This window comes from Rana temporaria, chromosome 8 (genome assembly GCF_905171775.1).
Source record: "Rana temporaria chromosome 8, aRanTem1.1, whole genome shotgun sequence".
NCBI lineage: Eukaryota > Metazoa > Chordata > Amphibia > Anura > Ranidae > Rana > Rana temporaria.
In genome coordinates this window covers 88,385,253-88,400,211 of record NC_053496.1, presented here as the reverse complement: position 1 = coordinate 88,400,211, position 14,959 = coordinate 88,385,253, and the positions used below count along the sequence as shown (strand labels likewise).

Below are 14,959 nucleotides of genomic sequence, written 5' to 3'. Positions count from 1 at the left end.
TTTTGGCCCCTTTAACAGGAATTCCTGATAATGTGTATTTTTGTGCCTGAAGAACTGCTCTCCTCCCCTTGTCCAGGCAGGCTAACGTTGGAAAGGTTGTCACATGTTATGGTACATGCAGAATGCAGATAAAGGTTTTATGTAAAGCAGGGGTCTCAAACTGGCAGCCCTCCAGCTGTTGCGAAGCTACGAGTCCCATGACGCATTGCAAGACTGGCAGTTACAAGGATGACTCCCAGAGGCAGAGGCATGATGGGACTTGCAGTTTTGCAACAGCTGGAGGGCCGCCAGTTTGAGACCCCTGATGTAGAGACTTGTTTTCAGTTTTTTGAAGTCCGTGTTTAAACTCCTGCATTGTTCATTTTATTGAGCTTCATTTTGCTTTTTTTTTTTCACCATGTAGGTGGCTGCCAGTTTAGAAAAAAATCTTATACCAAAACTAACAAGTTCACCACCTGACATTGAAGCTTTGAGATTATACCTCACATTGCCAGAGTGTCCACTGATGACAGATCCCAACAATTTTTTCTCTTTAGCAGTGCCATTTGGGACAGCAATTATTAGCCTCGAGAAAGCGCCATTGAAAGTCCTAGGTGAGTATCACAGATGTCTTGCACGCTGCCACTTCTATAGATCAAAATAGAGGTTCGTAGAGAAAACCAATTGCAAAATGCTAGTTTCTTGACGGTTAGCCTTTTTAAGTCACAGAACCAAAATGCAACACGTGAAGTCAGAATAAAGTCAGAACTCTTTGTATAATGTTAGTTACGGAGTCGGCATAACTTTCAAAGAACCATCATTTCTAGTAGATCAGCAATGGCACCCTACATATTTCTCTTGGTACAGGTTTCCCATGAACTTTCACTTGCCTCAGTGTAAGGATTACGTTGGCGGGAGCTCTGACATAAACAGACTCCCTGCTGCTATTGCAGCTGGGAGTTTGTTCACCTTTTTTCACTGGGATGTTGGCATTTTTGTAGAACTGTTTAAGATTTTTGTAAAGTCGCTCCATCACTTCCACGTGCTCTAGTTCAGGGTTCAGTGCTGTCATTACCCTGGGCCTGGCAGAGGAAGAAGCATTGTCTGTGCTTGGATGACTTTGAGTGCAGAAGGGACATTAATGGTCTAATGGACCCCTGATGTCTGCTTAAAGTATGACTGAAGGCATTTTTTTTAGATGAATAGAGAGGGATTTTTTATTTATTTTTTCTTCTTTCTTGGCTGTCTGTGTCCCCTTTAGAGAGAGTCATTCATTCTGTTTAACACGGTAAGCAAAAGTGTATGAAAATCCCACATTTTGAATCGCCATCAGAACGGGAAAAGAGTGGACATCTTCCTATTGGGACCCTAGTTCTGGTGATCTTGGTGACTACCAGGGATTTCCCTCACTTTGGAGGGTTTATCTCTCACTTCCTGTTGTGGCTATGGGGCAAGAAAAGGTAAATCTCTCCAATAAAACATAAATGGCAAAAACACAGAGGGGTTTTAAAGTGGTTTGAAATCCACTCTTGCAACTTGCACCTACAGATGTCGACATCAGTGTCCACATAGAGTAGATGTCACCATCAGTGTCCCCATCAGATAGTCTCCATAGATAAGGTGTCCCCATCAGTATGCCCCTTACATCAGGTGTCCCCATAGAGCAGATCTCCATATCAGTTTCGCCACAGAGTAGGTGTCTCCATCAATGTCCCAATGGAGTAGGCATCCCCATCTATGTCCCCATGGAGCAGGTGATCGTGGAGGCAAGTTCACAGAGCCTGTGGCACTGCTGCCTGTCACTGTCTCTGTTGTGTTGAGCTGTCCTATGTAAACGTGTGAGCAGAGCTGGCGCCAGCATGAGCTCTTTTTGAGGGACCCCAAGCTTTAACGCCCCCCCCCCTCTCCTGGTGCCCTAAGGCCGCCTTATGCTGGCACCGGCTCTAAGCACTTGTGAAAAAAGTGTAGCGCTAACAGTGAATCAATTGTGATAAAACAATCTAAATTGTATCGTGCAACACCACATGTGAACTAATGGTATCGGTGATAATTAAAGTCCATAAATCCTTGACTGGATAAATGAATTGAATCAAATTATGTTGAAAGACGTTCAATAACTGGATAAATAAACAAAATCCAACGGTGAGAAGTCCACCACCACTTATGACAAGGGGCTTACCGGATGGATTGGACCCAGAAAGGCATATACCTACTAGGCCAATCAAGCTTTGTTAACCAGTTCCCGACCCGCTCATGTACATATACGTCAGCAGAATGGCACGGACAGGCACATCAACGTACCTGTACGTGCCCTGCTTGACGGGGGTCGGGGGTCCGATCGGGACCCCCCCCGGTACATGGCGCGGGTCGGTAATCTTCAGGAGCGATCCGGGATGCGGGGGCGGCAGTTCGTTTTTGTCCGCCCCCTCCGGATCGCTCCCCAGCCAATCAGCTTCCTCCCCCGCCCTCCTCTGCCTGCATTGTAAACACAGGCAGAGGAGGAAGTGATGTCACCGCTCCTCCCGCCGGTATTTTCGTCCGGCGGAGGAGCGGAGACATCACACAGTGAGTACACAAGCACTACACTGACACACAGACACATAGGCTTACGATCCCCCCCCCCCGGTCACCCCCCGATCGCCCCCACCAGCCCCCCCATGTCACACCGTCACTAAATTGCAGTGATCATTTACTGATCACTGCATTTAGTTTCAGTGTGACAGGCAGTTAGTGTCAGGCAGTTAGTGTTAGGTCCAGGATAGCGCCCCCCCCCCAATAAAGGTTTTAACCCCTTGATCACCCCCTAGTTAACCCTTTCACCCCCCTTTTTCCAGCGTCACTAAGCGATCGTTTTTCTGATCGCTGTATTAGTGTCGCTCGTGCCACTAGGTAGCTAGTTTTTTTTTGAGGTTCGCCGCCATGTTTTTATAGCGTTAGAAAATTTATGGGGGTACCTAACGCTATAAAAACATGGCGGCGAACCTCCAAAAAAACTAGCTACCTAGCGGCACGAGCGACACTAATACAGCGATCAGAAAAACGATCGCTTAGTGACGCTGGCAAAAGGGGGTGAAAGGGTTAACTAGGGGGTGATCAAGGGGTTAAAACCTTTATTGGGGGGGGGGGGGGTAGGGGGCTACCCTGGACCTAACACTTTTAACCCCTTGATCACCCCCTAGTTAACCCTTTCACCCCCCTTTTGCCAGCGTCACTAAGCGATCGTTTTTCTGATCGATGTATTAGTGTCGCTCGTGCCACTAGGTAGCTAGTTTTTTTTTTGAGGTTCGCCGCCATGTTTTTATAGCGTTAGAAAATTTATGGGGGTACCTAACGCTATAAAAACATGGCGGCGAACCTCAAAAAAAAACTAGCTACCTAGTGGCACGAGCGACACTAATACAGCGATCAGAAAAACGATCGCTTAGTGACGCTGGCAAAAGGGGGGTGAAAGGGTTAACTAGGGGGTGATCAAGGGGTTAAAACCTTTATTGGGGGGGGGGGTAGGGGGCTACACTGGACCTAACACTTTTAACCCCTTGATCACCCCCTAGTTAACCCTTTCACCCCCCTTTTGCCAGCATCACTAAGCGATCGTTTTTCTGATCGCTGTATTAGTGTCGCTCGTGCCGCTAGGTAGCTAGTTATTTTTTGAGTTTCGCCCGCCAGGTTTTTATAGCGTTGGGTACCCCCATACATTTTCTAATAAAGGTTTTAACCCCTGATTGCCCCTAGAGTTAACCCTTTCACCCCCTATTGCCAGCGTCACTAAGCGATCGTTTTTCTGATCGCTGTATTAGTGTCGCTGGTGCCGCTAGGTAGCTAGTTATTTTTTGAGGTTCGCCCGCCAGGTTTTTATAGCGTTAGGTACCCCCATACATTTTCTAATAAAGGTTTTTAACCCCTGATTGCCCCTAGAGTTAACCCTTTCACCCCCTATTGCCAGCGTCACTAAGCGATCGTTTTTTTCTGATCGCTGTATTAGTGTCGCTGGTGCCGCTAGGTAGCTAGTTATTTTTTGAGGTTCGCCCGCCAGGTTTTTATAGCGTTAGGTACCCCCATACATTTTCTAATAAAGGTTTTAACCCCTGATTGCCCCTAGAGTTAACCCTTTTACCCCCTATTACCAGCGTCACTAAGCAATCATTTTTCTGATCGCTGTATTAGTGCCGCTAGGTAGCTAGTTATTTTTTGAGGTTCGCCCGCTAGGTTTTTATAGCGTTAGGTACCCCCATACATTTTCTAATAAAGGTTTTAACCCCTGATTGCCCCTAGAGTTAACCCTTTCACCCCCCTATTGCCAGCATCACTAAGCGATCATTTTTCTGATCGCTGTATTAGTGTCGCTGGTGCCGCTAGGTAGCTAGTTAGTGCCAGTAACGCTTACACCCACGCGCAAAACATACTCCCCCCATATGTGGAATTACACCCCAAAATACATTCTGCTGCTTCTCCTAAGTACGGGGCTACCACATGTGTGAGACTTTTTGGGAGCCTAGCCGCGTACGGGAACCCCAAAAAACAATCACCGCCTTCAGGCTTTCTAAGGGTGTAAATTTTTGATTTCACTCCTCACTACCTATCACAGTTTCGAAGGCCATAAAATGCCAAAATAGCACAAAAACCCCCCAAATGACCCCATTTTGGAAAGTAGACACCCCAAGCTATTTTCTGAGAGGGATGTCGAGTCCATGGAATATTTTATATTTTGACACAAGTTGCGGGAATATGATAAACTGATTTTTTTTTGCACAAAGTTGTCACTAAATGATATATTTCTCACACATGCCATGGTTATATGTGGAATTGCACCCCAAAATACATTCTGCTGCTTCTCCTGAGTACGGGGATACCACATGTGTGGGACTTTTTGGGAGCCTAGCCACGTACGGGGCCCCGAAAACCAATCACCATCTTCAAGATTTCTAAGGGCATACATTTTTGATTTTACTCCTCACTACCTATCATAGTTTTGAATGCCATAAAATGCCAAGATGGCACACAACCCCCCCAAATGACCCCATTTTGTAAAGAAGACACCCCAAGCTATTTGAGGAGAGGCATGTTAAGACCATGGAATATTACATTTTTTTGCCCCAAGTGATTGAATATTGACCAAAAAAAAAAAAAAATTACAAAACATTGTCACTAAATGATATATTTCTCACACATGCCATGGTTATATGTGGAATTGCACCCCAAAATACATTCTGCTGCTTCTCCTGAGTACGGAGATACCACATGTGTGGGACTTTTTGGGAGCCTAGCCAAGTACGGGACCCCGAAAACCAATCACCGCCTTCAAGATTTGTGTGAGTGAAATCAAAAATTTATGTCCTTAGAAATCTTGAAGGTGGTGATTGGTTTTCGGGGTCCCGTACGCGGCTAAGCTCCCAAAAAGTCCCACACATGTGGTATCCCCGTACTCAGGAGAAGCAGCAGAATGTATTTTGGGGTGCAATACCACATATAACCATGGCATGTGTGAGAAATATATCATTTAGTGACAACGTTTTGTAATTTATTTTTTATTTATTTTTTTGGTCAATATTCAATCACTTGGGGCAAAAAAAATTAAATATTCCATGGACTCAACATGCCTCTCAGCAAATAGCTTGGGGTGTCTTCTTTCCAAAATGGGGTCATTTGGGGGGGTTGTGTGCCATCTTGGCATTGTATGGCCTTCAAAACTATGATAGGTAGTGAGGAGTGAAATCAAAAATGTATGCCCTTAGAAATCTTGAAGGTGGTGATTGGTTTTCGGGGTCCCGTACGCGGCTAGGCTCCCAAAAAGTCCCACACATGTGGTATCCCTGTACTCAGGAGAAGCAGCAGAATGTATTTTGGGGTGCAATTCCACATATAACCATGGCATGTGTGAGAAATATATCATTTAGTGACAACTTTGTGCAAAAAAAAATCAGTTTGTCATATTCCCGCAACTTGTGTCAAAATATAAAATATTACCTGGACTCGACATGCCTCTCAGCAAATAGCTTGGGGTGTCTACTTTCCAAAATGGGGTCATTTGGGGGGGTTTTGTGCTATTTTGGCATTTTATGGCCTTCGAAACTGTGATAGGTAGTGAGGAGTGAAATCAAAAATTTGCGCCCTTAGAAATGCTGAAGGCGGTGCTTGGTTTTCGGGGTCCCGTACGTGGCTAGGCTCCCAAAAAGTCCCACACATGTGGTATCCCCGTACTCAGAAGAAGCAGCAGAATGTATTTTGGGGTGCAATTCCACATATAACCATGGCATGTGTGAGCAATATATCATTTAGTGACAACTTTTTGTAATTTTTTTTTTATTTTTATTTTTTTGTCATTATTCAATCACTTGGGACAAAAAAAAAAATATTCAATGGACTCAACATGCCTCTCAGCAGTTTCCCTGGGGTGTCTACTTTCCAAAATGGGGTCATTTGGGGGGGTTTTGTACTGCCTTGCCATTTTAGCACCTCAAGAAATTAGATAGGCAGTCATAAAATAAAAGTTGTGTAAATTCCAGAAAATGTACCCTAGTTTGTAGACGCTATAATTTTTGTGAAAACCAATAAATATACGCTTATTGCGATTTTTTTTACAAAAGACATGTGGCTGAATACATTTTGGCCTAAATGTTTGACTAAAATTTAGTTTATTCGATATTTTTTACTTTTTGTTATAAGAAAAATCTTTTGTTTTAAAAATTTTCGGTCTTTTTCCGTTTATATCGCAAAAAATAAAAATCGCATAGGCAATCAAATACCATCCAAAGAAAGCTCTATTTGTGGGAAGAAAAGGACGCAAATTTTGTTTCGGTACAACATTGCATGACCGCGCAATTACCAGTTAAAGCAGCGCAGTGACAAATTGTAAAAACACCTTGGGTCTTTAGACAGCGTATTGGTCCGGGGCTTAAGTGGTTAAAGATGATACACTGAAGAGGGTACACCATACACGTCTTGCGATTCGGTATTATTGAAAAAGAGACCTCAGGCAGACAATTCAGGAATGGTTCCCAGCAAGCAGCGATATTCAACAGATCACAAGGAGGGCATATCGATTATTCAACCGATGAGTATGTAAAAGAAAAAGTGGGGGCGCACATAGCATAATTCCGTAAAAATCAATATTTATTTTAAAAAGAGAGTAACTCACATTTTACAATGATAAACCAAGCTCATAAAATTAGGGTAGCAGGAACAACAGCAGTCCATCCCTTATGCTGGCACCGGCTCTAAGCACTGACTGTTATATAGACAAATCCTCTACCTTCAGAGCAATCTGCTTGGGAGCACTTTTTGAGTCCATGTAACATTCTGCCATTTCACCCAGCCCTGATGAATGGGGATTGTGTAGCCCCCGAAACATGTTTGCTGTCTTTTGCCCTACTAGTTGAACAATAAAGAGTTTGTATAGGAGAAGGAGTCTTGGTGGCGGCACTGTGAGCTCAGAGTGCAGCCATCCAGATTCCTTCTCACATATATTGTTTAACGTGACAAGCTGGGCTTACCCCGGAGCAGGGTGCTTGTTGCATCTTACTGAGCCGATCGACCTGGAGCAACGGTACTTTCTTTTACAAATCAGACACTGTACTTCTAAGGATTTTTCATTTGTTGCACTTTGACCTATGACACTTGGGTGAGAGAAAATGCGGTTGGCAGTGTTCAGGGCCAGCAAGGGAGCGATTCTGGTAGGCCAAAGACTCTACAGCATGAAACCCCCACTGGTAAGTTGTCACTAGCTGTAGAATCGCTCATGTAACCTCAGCCTAATAACTCTTATTCAGTGTAATGGGTTATAGATTGTCATTGGTGATACCAGATAATAACTTGAAACTGCCTCAGACAAATCAGATGTTGGTACAAGACATAGGATCCAGTGGGATGAACCACAGCGAGCTGACAGGGAAATGGATATGCAACCCTTCTGGCCAGTCGGGTGCTTGTAGGGACACTTTAGCCCTCCACTGCATGCATTCTGTGACATGCTGGAAACTTATAGTGGGCTTGAATGTAAAGGTTCTCATTTATCCAGGTCAAGATATATCTGATAGTAATTGGCCGCATTCAACTGAATTTCCAGGTTTGGGGACGCTACAAAATGTATCTAGCATTACAAACCAGGTTTAGTTGAATGTGACTGCTGCTACTACTAGATGTCTTGGGTTTAGTTGGTGTTCAGTGAATTGTTTGTGAGATTTTGAAGAGCTCACTTTAAAGTAAACTCCCCTTTGGTTTCAATTCACTGCATTATTGCTTATAATTGTCACTGTAATGCCGCGTACAGACGGTCGTTTTTTGTGATGAAATAAAATGACGTTTTATATCATGAAACAAAACAACGTTTTTCGAACTTCATTTTAAAAATTGACGTTGCCTACACACCATCGTTTTTTCAAAATGCTCTAGCAAAGCGCGGTTACGTTCAGAACGTACGACGGCACTCTGTTCCATTCAAGCTCGCGTCACAACTTGCTTCTGAGCATGCGCGGGTTTAAAAACGTTGTTTTAAATGTCGTTTTACCCACACACTATCATTTTAAATGACACAAAAAACAACGTTTTGAAAAACGACATAAAAAATTGAAGCATGTTCGAATTTTTTTTTTGTCGTTTTTCAGAAGACATAAAACAAAGTTTTCCCCACACACGATCATTTTAAATGACGTTTTTAAAAATGTCGTTTTTTTTTCATCACAAAAAACGACCATGTGTACGTGGCATTAGAATTCTTCATTTAGAATTGTATAGTTCTTTGTGCTTCAAAGTTGTCAAATTTGTAATGTGTATTGTTTCTTTTTACAGAAAACTGGTGGTCTGGACTCGAACCTCCTAAGTTCATGCTGCAAGTACAGCTTTTTAAAGATGTTGTTTTGCATCTCTTGAAACTAACAAAAATTGGAATCCCATTTACTGAAAGAAGGATTTTTAACACATTTCTAAATACAGCCTTCCAAATTTTGGAGATTCTGCATAGGGTATATATGGTCTTTTTTCATCTCTGTATTTTGATAATAAAATACATATATTGTTGTATAACATTTAGTATAAGCAAAGGACCCACCCATGCCTAAATACACAATATAATCATGGACAGCACAACAGATTTTGACCAATGTGATAGGCTTTCCTACTCAATTGTTTAATCAACTTCTGTGGGAGAGACATGATGGAAAATTTCCCATCGATCAGTGGCTGCATCATGCTGATCAGCATACAGTGCCTTGAAAAAGTATTCACACCCCTTGAATTTTTCCAGATTATGTCATGTTACAACCAAAAACATAAAATGTTTTTTATTGGGATTTTATGTGAGACCAACACAAAGTGGCACATAATTGTGACGTGGAAAAATGGTTTTCAATTTTTTTTTTTTTTACAAATATCTGAAAAGTGTGGCGTGCATTTGTATTCAGCCCTCTTTACTCTGAAATCTAAAACGAAGATCTAGTGGAACCAATTTCCTTCAGGAGTCACCTAATTATTAAGTAGAGTCCATCTGTGTGTAATTTTAATCTCAGCATAAATACAGCCGTTCTGTAAAGTCCTCAGAGGTTTGTTATAGAACCTTAGTGAACAAACAGCATAATTACGGCAAAGAAACACACCAGACATGTCAGGGATAACGTTGTGGAGACATTTAAAGCAGGGTTAGATTATAAAAAAATAAAAATAAGTCCATCTTCCACAAATGGAAAGAGTATGGCATAACTGCAAACTTAACCAAGACATAGTTCCGTATGCTTTTTTTCTGCACTAAAAATGCATGCACAGTGTTTTCCATGTATTCCATTGGCTCTAGTTCACACCATGCAGTCAGTTTCTAGTGCAGAAACGGACCGGAAACTGACTGCATGGTGTGAATTAGAGCTATTGGAATACATGGAAAACACTGCGTATGGAACTGCATCTGGTGTGAACTGCCCCTAGATGGAAGAGTTGCAAGAAGAAAGCTGCTATTGATTGAAAGCCATAAGAAGTCCAGTTGGGGATACGGCAAACATGTCAAAGAAGGTGCTCTGGTCAGATGAGACCATAATTGACCTTTTTGGCCTAAAAGCAAAGTGCTATGTGTGGCGAACTACTAACACTGCACATCACCCTGAATACACCACCCTCACTGTCAAACATGGTGGTTGGCAGCATCATGTTGTAGGATGCTTTTCTTCAGCAGGGACAGGGAAAGCTGGTCAGAGTTGATGGGAAGGTGGATGGAGCCAAATACAGGACAATCTTAGAAGAAAACCTGTTAGAGTCTGCAAAAGACTTGAGACTGGGTCAGAGGTTCACCTTCCAGCAGGACAATGACCCTAAACATACAGCCAGAGTTACAATGGAATTGTTTAGATCAAAGCATATTCATGTGTTGGCATGGCCCAGTCAAAGTCAAGACCCAAATCCAATTAAGAATCTGTGGCAAGACTTAAATTGCGGTTCACAGGCGCTCTCCATCCAATCTGACAGAGCATTAGTTATTTTGCAAAAAAGAATGGGCAAAAATGTCACTCTCTCTAGATGTGCAATGCTGACCGAGACATCCCCAAAAAGACTTCCAGCTGTAATAGCAGAGAAAGGTGGATCTACAAAGTATTGACTCGGGGGGGGGGGGGGCGGTATGGGGGGCTGAATACAAATGCAGGCCATACTTTTCACATATATATGTATATGTAAAAAAAAATGAAAACCATTTATCGTTTTTCCTTCCATTTCACAATTATGTGCCACCTTGTGTTGGTCTATCGCATGGGTTCTCCAAACTTTCTAAACAAAGGGGCAGTTTACTGTCCTTAAGACCTTTGGGGGGCCAGACTGTGGCTATTGGGAGTAGAAAATGTCCCAACGTTGGTGGGAAATAATGCCTCATAGTTGGGGTCACTGGCAGGGACTGTGCCCCATTGTTGGGGTCACTGGCAGGGACTGTGCCCCATTGTTGGGGTCACTGGCAGGGACTGTGCCCCATTGTTGGGGTCACTGGCAGGGACTGTGCCCCATTGTTGGGGTCACTGGCAGGGACTGTGCCCCATTGTTGGGGTCACTGGCAGGGACTGTGCCCCATTGTTGGGGTCTCTGGCAGGGACTGTGCCCCAATGTTTGGGGGTCTCTGGCAGGGACTGTGCCCCATTGTTGGGGGTCTCTGGCAGGGACTGTGCCCTATTGTTGGGGGTCTCTGGCAAGAACTGTGCCCTGTTCTTCGGGGTCACTGGCAGGCACTGTATTTTGAGAGCAATGAGTGCTGCTTTCAAAATACAATGTCGGGGGGCCTTTACCCTCTAAATACAATAGACCTCACATCAAAGCCGGCCATAGATGGAGCCAGGATTCAGGATAGAAAGCCACTGAATTCCCCCATCAACAGTCAATTTTGATGGGGAAACCATCCAGTGGAGCCGTTGTATTTTCCCAGGATAGCAATAATTGCATGTAAAATCCAACAGGCTTGTTGTAGCAAAGTTGATCGATCAACTTGGGTACATTCCGCCTGACCATACATGGTTCGACTCCCGGCCGGTCCCTGCTGAACCGGCTGAGATTCGAACAGTCTATGACCAGCTTAACCCTTCATAAAAAAAAGTAACCATAAAACACTGCTTAATGTAAATGTAACCTCCAGTCTGCATAAGCGCATCTCTTGCCCAGGCTTCTCTGCGCTTAAGGCTAACCCTTCCTGTCCAAAGGATACCATTAATATTCCAAATGGTAATGGCATATTGTTGTCTATCTTTAGGTAAATGAAAAATCATCACAGATCATCCCCTATGATAAGTTCTACATCCATGAAATACAAGACTTTGTTGATATTCGGAATGATTATGTGAATTGGATCCAGCAACGGGCGCTTGGTGTGGTAAGTATGATGACTTGTTTTATTATTTTTACTAGGCAAGTGTTCTTATCTGTGAATTTTTGGAGTATAGGTATTCTTAGTTTACAGTACTCTCTTGCTTCCTGACATTTGGTGATAATTTAATGCTGAGACTATTGGTGTCTTTGTATGGCAAAGTAAGAACTTCCTGGGTGGCTGCTGTGGTTTGCTACAGTTGTCTCAGATGAAGGCCTACTATCCTTTTTTTTTGGGTCTTAAAGCGTTTAACCTCCCAAAAAAATGGATCCTGTCCCTTTTTAAAGCATGTTATACAACACAATGCCCCTCTGTAATACCTGGCTTATCCTGCCTGACTATACCCTCCCCCCTGTAAACTGACCATGGTGTAAACTGACCATGGTGTATCATGGTGCTGACATTGTGGTCAGTTTACATGCCTCCGTCATCCACAGCCCTCCTGTCCTCCTATGTGCTCCTCTGTCCTCCTCACCCCTCCCCTCCCTGCCTGTCTACCCCTGTGTCAGTGCCAGCCCCCTCCCACTCCTGCTTCTCTCATAACTTTTAAAACGTTATATAAACTCCTCTGTGTTCTAATAACAAGTGCTCCTGTCTGTGTGCTTTATTAAAAAAAATGTCTCCTTTATTGTATATCACAGTGGTTCCCTGCGATCACGTGACATCCGGCTTCGTCTCTCTCCTCTTCTCCTCGTGTCTTGGCTGACATCCCCCGCCCGCTGCATCTGTCAGCCGGGCAGAGAGGCACTATGGCCATTAATGTGATCGTGGGGAACTGCTGTAAAATGAGGTAAAGGAGGCGCTTTTTTTTTTTTTTTTATGGAACTCACCGGCCTGGAGCACTTGTTATTAGATCGCAAAGGGGCTTATATAAAGTTCTGAAAGTTCGTTAACAAACACTTTAAGAATTTTCTTTCAAGCTTCTTGTATAGAATTGAATTGTGATTAAAACAAAAGAAATGTTAAAACACAAAGCTTGAAATTAAACCGTGCATGTGATTGGCAAAAAAAAGTGATGACAGTGAAAAATTGCTAACACAATATGTGATCTCATATTAAAATGTTAAATCAAAAAACGAGTGTAGCTCTAATCCAACAAAAGCACACGTATTAAGATGCTTAGGTAATGACTAAAAAGTGCAGGAATAATCCCAATGTTTTTTCAATCCAAAAATAAACAAAAGGTGAAAACCACATTAATTCGTGTAGGTGATCAGAAAAATAAGAATTATGCGACATAAGTCCATACACGAAAGTCCAAGTTGAAACACTGACACCGGAATGTGAACAGAGCAGTGTTCTGTATAGGAAATCCCACTTCAGAGACATGGTAATGCTCTTCCAGGTGAGGTATGACCGCTCCACCCTTCTCGGAGAGCCCCTGTTGATGTCATTTGTGACAAAATGTGTAGGGCAGAGCGGTACGCTGTGATGTAATTTTTCAACCGGAAGTGCATCACTGCATCCCCACAGCGGGGTTTTCTATACAGCTCAGTTACTATGGTCTAATGTGAGTGTTTTTTTAATTCATTTTTCTGATTAAGTATGTTTTCATATTCACACTATTGTGAGCTTTTGGCTCTTCTTTTCTGCTTCTTATCATACATATTCCAGACTGGATGAGACCTGTTACAGGGTGAGGAGGATGCAAGCTGTGGAGGTTTTATGACATCAGGCCTATTTTGACCACTCTAATGCAGGGTGTCATGCCTTTCGGGTAAGCCTCCATGTTGTTCACTAGGGTGCCATGAAGTGGGAGTGAAGAGCACTGTTGAAGATTCTGGTGTCAGGGTTTCACATTTGAATTTGGTGAACTAACGTGTGTGGACTTAAATCTCCAAAAATCATGCTGCTGCCCCAAAATAGCCCTTAAAGATAAACAGGTCGAGATAGAGACGTGTGTGCTCAGATAGCCCCAGTACTCAGGCTATCCAAATGTTCAATGAAAAAAAAAAAAAAAAATCCAACACCACGATGTCTCTAGTCATTGTGACTAAGGCCTATGTAAGAGGCTGAAACACATCAACAATTATAGTTGTTGATTCCGTTTAATGGATGTATCTAATAAAATCATATATTTTATTTTTGAGACATTGTGGTGCCAGATTTTTTTCTTTCATTGGGTGTATGGACTTATGTTGGGTAATGTTTTGAATTTTTTTGATCAAATACGCAAATTGATGTGGTGTTTTACCTTATGTATGTTTTATTTTTGCGTTGCTCATAAAAACCATTAGGATTTATGTTTAATGCCCGGTTCACACTGGTGCGACATGGGATCCGACTTGTAAGAGCACAAGTCGCATTACATGTAAAATTAAATGTTTCTATGAGAGCCGTCTTAACTGATCCAAGTCTCTCTGACTTTAGAAAAGGTTCCTACACTACTTTGGTCCAACTTTGATAAGACTTCAGTGCCACAGAGTGTAAAAAGTCACATTAAGTCAGATCAAAGCTGGACTGAAGTTGCAGGGCAAAGTTGGATCGGAAGTCGTGCAAATTTCGTTTTAGAGCATTTTTTTTGTCATTACCTAAGCATCTTAATATTTTTGCTTTTTGTTGGATTATACACTTTTTTTTTTTTGATTGGAAGAATAAAGTGAGGTTCCACAAAATAGATTTTTTGGGTGGTGTGGAGCAGGGTCTTTACTGCACAACATCACTCTGGTTGGGTGTTTACTCCCACCCCAGTATGTCGACATGACAGTCAGCAGATGGCTGTGAGATAAACTTTGGCTTTGTTGTCTGGATTGTCTTTTTTCATATATTTCTAAAGAGGCTACTGCATGCCACAGTATTTTTTTTGTCACCAGCACTATAGGAAATGCTCCATAGGATTTTATATAGAGAATGCATACTGGAAACAGGAGGTTTGTGCCACAGTTGCTTGCCAGATATTATGACTAGGACATGGGGAGGAAGGGGTTGAAGACCCAACCAGGGATAAAAGGAACCTTGCTTCACTTTATCCAGACATCTTAAAAAACAAAAGGTGGAGTTTTGTCCAATGTCTGCTCTTACCCGTGTGGTTGTGATGTCTGTTGAAACTTGACATGTGGAGGGAATAAACCCATCCAAAAGTGTGTTACTTTCTCTGAATGCTTTACCGTGGTCTGGTTGTGCTGTTTGTCCATATATTAAATTTTTGAAAGCAGCTAGATG

General features: G+C 42.7%; 1 protein-coding gene across 3 annotated transcripts in view; it reads left to right on the top strand.

Annotated features, from left to right (window-relative positions):
* HERC4 (HECT and RLD domain containing E3 ubiquitin protein ligase 4) overlaps positions 1-14,959 on the top strand; it is a 99,136-nt gene that overhangs the window by 49,929 nt on the left and 34,248 nt on the right. For all 3 annotated transcript variants that reach the window (XM_040362164.1, XM_040362163.1, XM_040362162.1), the window contains exons 13-15: positions 404-593; positions 8,764-8,936; positions 11,684-11,803. In XM_040362164.1, the coding sequence (XP_040218098.1) occupies positions 404-593; positions 8,764-8,936; positions 11,684-11,803 (483 nt within the window). The remainder of the gene's footprint in view (positions 1-403; positions 594-8,763; positions 8,937-11,683; positions 11,804-14,959) is intronic.